Genomic DNA, 6,083 nt, shown 5'->3' on the forward strand with positions numbered 1-6,083 from the left:
AATCATTACTGTCTGTATTAAACTTGATAACATACATGATAAACAATCCGATCGTTCTTAATTTGAGTGAACCTTTTTTAGTTATTTTATTTTTTATTTCCTCTTGAACAAAATTCAATGACATTCACTTCCATTGATTTTGTCTGTGTGCATGTGATTTGTAGATACTCTTATTATCAGTCGGTTTCTTTGTGCCCATCCCTATTCAGTAGGAAAATACCCAATGCGTATATACACAATATCAAATTGTTACAGAAATTGCTCTATTTGCATGAAAATGACAACTGACTTTTCATAAAGGTCGTATGCTAAAGTGTTAGGATAGAACGAATAAAATCTGCTCCAATGTCAACAGAACACATATAATTTGTCTATTGCCTTGTGGTACACCAATCGTGTCACGGTTTATCTATTGAACCCTGTATTTTGATCTATGGCTTTATTTATGGCATAGCCAGCTCTGTCAATATCTCGATAAAGTATATGCGGATGAGCTAAAATAGTACAAATACTGTTTCCTTACAAAATGTGCCTCTGCTGAGGAGGGCGCATGCGCAAAGGCTGGAGGCGGGCACAAAACGCCCCTTTCTCAGACTTCAGGCCTCTAGGCCCCTGGCCTGAAACTCTAGAAGGAGCGACAACCAGTCAGCTTTTACTGACTTAACTCTCGCAAACGCTAATACAGTCATCTGTCCAGATCTCCTCGAAATCTTTAAGCACGTGCTTTGTTTCGGAGACACTCCTCAACATCTCCTGTCATTCAGCCCCTATAAATGGAATCCTGCCCACTGGTAATTGTTGAACGAACTTCAGCTATGAGTGCCTGCGATATCTGGAAAAGTCGTGAAACCTAGCTACTTTGTTCAAAAGGGTAGAGGACACGCTTAAGCTCTATTCATATATTAAAAGTTAGCATACCAGGGTTAATAGCAAATACGGCTAGAGTGAAGGCAAGATTATATACGAAATTGTGTTATAATTTAGTTATTAGTTTCTTTTCATTATATTTGAAGATCACTATGTCAGCTGGACTTAGTCGTGGCTCAACAACTGCTGGACAGAAAGGCGCGATTTCTCTAAAAACATCGAATGAGTCGCGGCACCATTTGGAGGAAACTAATAAAAACAGTAAGGCATCTTGTAAAATAAATTACTATATATATATATATAAATTTTCTTTATTTTATTGAACTACATGTTTATTAATAACTTTATACTCATAGGTATATTCCCTCAAGACCCTAAATTTCTTACTTTTCTGTGATAATCATTTGAACGTCAGAGAATGACAAACACATTTTTTGTATTTCTATGCCTCGGCGTGTGTCCACGACCCTCTTTTCATCCAGAAGTCTAGCTACTGTAAGATTTGCTTGTTCCGTACATTTTGCTATTTTTCGATGTTTTTTAGTAATATTTTAGAAATTATATTTTCTTCTGTTTTTTTTTTTCTAGACCCACGGAAACCTCGAAGGGCTTCTGTAGAGCCGGTATTATTTCCAAGTCAACCTGATGACAACATAAAAAAGTCGACATCGATGCGTACGGCCACACAACAGACGTTAACAGAGATTTGCTCTGCTTGTGCAAAACCAATCACAGACAGGTACGATATCATTTGTCCATAAGCAGTAAACACAACGTTATCATTCATGCTTTAAGAAATCAGCTAAAACCATTTTTGCGAAATGTTTCTTGCCTAATTATGTTGAATTTACCCTACCAACATTAATAGAGAAATAAAATCTACGTAAATAAGGGTGACCGTAATTCCGTCTGTAATGGGGAGTTGTTTTTTATGCGATTAACCGCTGTCGATAAAAAGAACTCTTGCTTTGTCGGAAGCGCGAATAGGATATAGGGTAGCTGCAAAGTAATAAATTTAAAAACATATTAAGTTATGAATAGAAACACCGTATATTTAGCCATTTAATAACCTAATCCGATCTAAATAAGTTATTGACAATTTCCAGGTAGGATCACGCCCTTTTCAGGACAGTGAATTTTAAATGCACTGTTTCAACTGAATCTTCCAAGTCTTCCTTGAATTTGTCAGAAAAAACATAAGCGGCTTACGTGATGAACTTTATTGTGACTGTTTGCTCATACATTTTCATTTCTGTTCTTTTACTTAATCTGGGTTTCGTGAGAAACTGGACCTGAAATAGCTGAACTGATCTGAACCCGGTCGGAAAACTCGACTTTAACAAATTAACTTAATATATATATATATATATATATATATATATATATATGCTTGTTTGTTTTTTATATAAACCTTTATGAATTTTGTTGGAAATGAGGTTTGATTAACTTACTTTCAAGAGAGATATATAATATCATTTTAAAAGTTCTTGATACATCGTTAGACCAGTTCATACAGGTGCCTACTTGACAATATTACGGCAGCCAATGAATGTCCTTAAAAGAATTGAATTGGATTATCTAGATCCAAATCGCAATTGAAACATTTCGATCGAATAGTCTAATAGAAATTTTTTTAGCAACAGCTATTCTTGTTACGATTATAGAACTACAGAAACACTTCATGCAATATGGCGCGGATACCTCCATGGTCCTACTCATCTGGCGTTTGTATCGAGTATCCGTCATGCAAATTAACCGTAAGGATGTTCGATAAAAGAGGGAAACATAACGCGCGACGGATGTGGGTTCAATTAAGCTATCCTTATACAATTACTGCGGTTTTTGTTGTGGAAAGAGTTCGATCATATTTTTCCTATTCACTTCCTTTGCAATTTCTATAATATCGATTCACGAGCGTTAAGTGGTTACCTCCGCTAGCCGTTTTAAGCTATACATTTGTATTTCTTTAACTTAGCTTAAACGGCTGGCTAATAATCCGGATAACCCTATCGGCCGTTTTACACAGCTGCAGAAGTTCGGAGCGCATAAAACAGATAGGGGCCGCAAGTCAGAGTTAGGTTTAACGTTTTTATTATATACCCTTGCGAACTTAATGACACATGCTAACTTATGGGCTTTTAGGTACATTCTTCGAGCATTAGAGCAAAGCTGGCATTGGGCCTGTCTCGTGTGTTCAGTTTGCCGTGGAATTCTGAGCGAATTAGGTTCTTCACTATTTGTAAGAGGCGATCTTGTTCTTTGTCGACGCGATTATATCAGGTTAGTTTCAATCTACGATGTTTAAAAACAAAAAAAAAGCCAGCATTTACCACTTGTCGCAGCAATATATTGGGCGGAGGCTCCACTTCGAATAATAGGTCTTTAACGTGACTGCCAGTGCAGGGAGGTTTCAGGCCTTAGATGAAAACTAAGAAATGCTGCATACTTATTACGTAGACGTAACCATGTGTTCTTAATTTTAAAATATAACTTTCAAAGCTTTCAAAGTATCTTACTTAGCTCAACTGTTTCATGGATCAGACAAGCGCTGTGGGCTCTATTTTAATGCAAAGTGCTTATATCGTACATGTCCTTAAATAGTTGTTGATTTTTGCGCTACGACCTCGAAACTAGTTGCTAATCAATTATTTTTCAGACTGTTCGGTAGTGGCGGGCAGTGTTCTGGGTGTCTCGGTACAATTGCTTCACATGAATGTGTCAGACGCGCTCGAGATCTTGTTTTCCATCCTGAATGCTTCAACTGCTTTCGCTGTGGGCGGAGGTATGATCCCCCATCACCGATGCTATATGCCCCCAAGCTGGCGATCTTCGAGAAAAAACGAATATTGAACTTCTTACTTCAAATGTGGGTTTTTACTAGCAGAGTGGAACGCAACAACCTGATCTAAACATTCATAAATGCACCGACGTCCTGCTTGTAGAACGGTTGATGTACTTGATAGCTCTCATTGTTTAACCACGCATGTTGGGTAGCATACCTTTAACTACGAGAAGCTCACGAGTTGGGCACAACTCAAGTTTCTTTAGCACCTTATATATACACAGTTATTCAATTATTATTTGTTCAATAATTCAGTCATAAATTGCAATTGTTTTAGGATTATTCTTTGATACTATTTTTCGCATATGGCTGGTTTCCTTATCTTGTTATGCTAGAAAAAAAAAAAACTAGACTATCTGTTAATACTAAAAACGTGCTCCTTGTATATGACGGGGTCAGTTATTATTAACTTTACGTGCATATAACCTTAGTGTTCAGAATAGCCAATCTAGATCCCTTTAGTCTTTTAAATCTATTAGTTTAGTGCTGGCTACATAAAAACTAGCTCATATAGAGTTGCTTTTTCATACTCTTTTCATTTGCAGATTTTGCACAGGAGATCGTTTTTACCTTGAAGATAACCGTCCAATGTGTGAAGCCGTTATGATAGACCCAACTGTATGCGCTACTTCTCGAAGTGATCTACAGAGTTTAGGCAACGAGAAGGTTACTGGAAGCTCTTGTAGTCATCAAACGGTTATGCGAGAATGTCGATTTTCCATGGCCCCACCCGCCGTTAACACTCTGAAAGAAAATGGGCTACCAGTGAGCTCCGTATCCACGTATGATCTCTGTCTCCCGATACGCGATGGTGCGTCTACGATACCCCATCAGCCAGGACTTCATCTTCAAGAGGCTATGTCAGAGTCTTCATTTGCGACGATGACGGTTCACTGCGAGGAGTCCACAAGAATAAGTAGACAAACACAGGTTCATTAGAATCACGTTTCGATTTAAAGTGACAAAGTATAACTATGTTAACGAATCGTAAAGGAACGTTGGTAGTAATAGGAATATTTGAGTGGATGTCCCTAATATACAGTATGTTCTAGCAGTAAGATATTGCGGAATAATTGAAATATAGCGTTGTGTTTACGTACGCATAATAGGCCAACAAAGTTCCTCTCGGCTACATAGTAGACAAGATTGAGTGACCTGTAAAAAGTTAGTTTAAAGTAAGGTAGTTAGGTTAAATACTGTCTTGACAAATTTGTAGTAATTTTTGGAGTACAAACTAATTTGACACTGAGTTCCACTCACACACCACTCTTCAGGCAGGAAAGCCCTCAATGCTGCTTCAAATAGCACTCTAGGTAATTGAAATGATGATAAGCGTTTGTCATAGCTTGTCATTACAAAGAGACCATTCTTTAGAGGATTTCAGTTAACAACCGCTGATAGAAAACAGAAATTTCAATGCACGGAAATAAAGGCAACGTACTACACTATATCTGGACCTTTTCCTCTTCACACAACGAATTCGGGAAATGGATTTTATATGGATAAAAAAATCCCTTTGTTACTCATATAGAACTTTTGTAGATACACATAAACAGTTATAAACATGATGTTGGTCGGCGATGCTCGCAGAAACGGCTCTACGATCGGATTAAGAATAGTTTTAAGTTCTTGTGAGAATCCGTAGGTTACATGGCGAAGAATAAGATGTTAGTCAATTTGCTAACTATGCGACCAGGAGTCTCTCATAATTTCTTTGTATTTAGTAGGTTATCAGGTGCTTGTGAAACTCTACCTCTTCAGTTTTACAAATGTATCAGTGTTTAACCGACGCTGAAAACCTTTAGTAAAATACAGAATTTTAGCAGATAGACAAGTGAACCTGTTTTTATTTGGCTTGTGAATACCCAAAAGGCTCTCAAAATAGGCCGCCGCAAGGCAATCCAGTCAAGGACAAGCTGGATAATTTTAGAAGTGATTTTCTAATCAAAGATGTATGTCGGTGCACCTTTTAATTTCTGGTACATCTTGCTAGTGCAAATGGCTCCCTGAGCTTTTCTAAGAGGCTCGTAAGGAATGCATATTTGAAAGGGTGAGCCTGCTCAACATCACCTCAAGTTGTAGATACGAGAAATTACATCAATTGTATCATTACTATTAATATTACAATGGTAGAAACGTGAACCTATTCGCTTAGTCGTCTATGTTGAAGCAAACTAACATGTAATCAAGGAGCTTTAGTTCAATCGAATGAATCTTGCAATGAGAAAAATTCATCCCGCTAATTGCACGACTTCGATCTGCTATTGATCAGGCAGAATTTAACAGCTATGATATAGCCGTTTTTGCACAACTGTGCCTCTACTGATTGGCTCGTCGTGACTTCTTTCCAGGTGCTGATGACCGCAATGTTTAT

The 6,083-nt window shown here is 37.6% G+C and overlaps 1 protein-coding gene across 1 annotated transcript; it reads left to right on the forward strand.

Annotated features, from left to right (window-relative positions):
- The first annotated feature begins 637 nt into the window (after positions 1-637).
- Positions 638-5,157, forward strand: LOC147754633 (uncharacterized). The gene is made up of 6 exons (XM_086975296.1): positions 638-791; positions 1,014-1,128; positions 1,456-1,606; positions 3,010-3,147; positions 3,524-3,733; positions 4,255-5,157. The coding sequence occupies exons 1-6, from the start codon at positions 774-776 to the stop codon at positions 4,646-4,648; spliced, it is 1,026 nt and encodes a 341-aa protein (XP_086831422.1). The 5' UTR covers positions 638-773; the 3' UTR covers positions 4,649-5,157.
- Positions 5,158-6,083: the final 926 nt, after the last annotated feature.

This window comes from Varroa destructor, unplaced genomic scaffold (genome assembly GCF_002443255.2).
Source record: "Varroa destructor unplaced genomic scaffold, Vdes_3.0 BEIS01000007.1, whole genome shotgun sequence".
Taxonomy (NCBI): Eukaryota; Metazoa; Arthropoda; class Arachnida; order Mesostigmata; family Varroidae; genus Varroa; species Varroa destructor.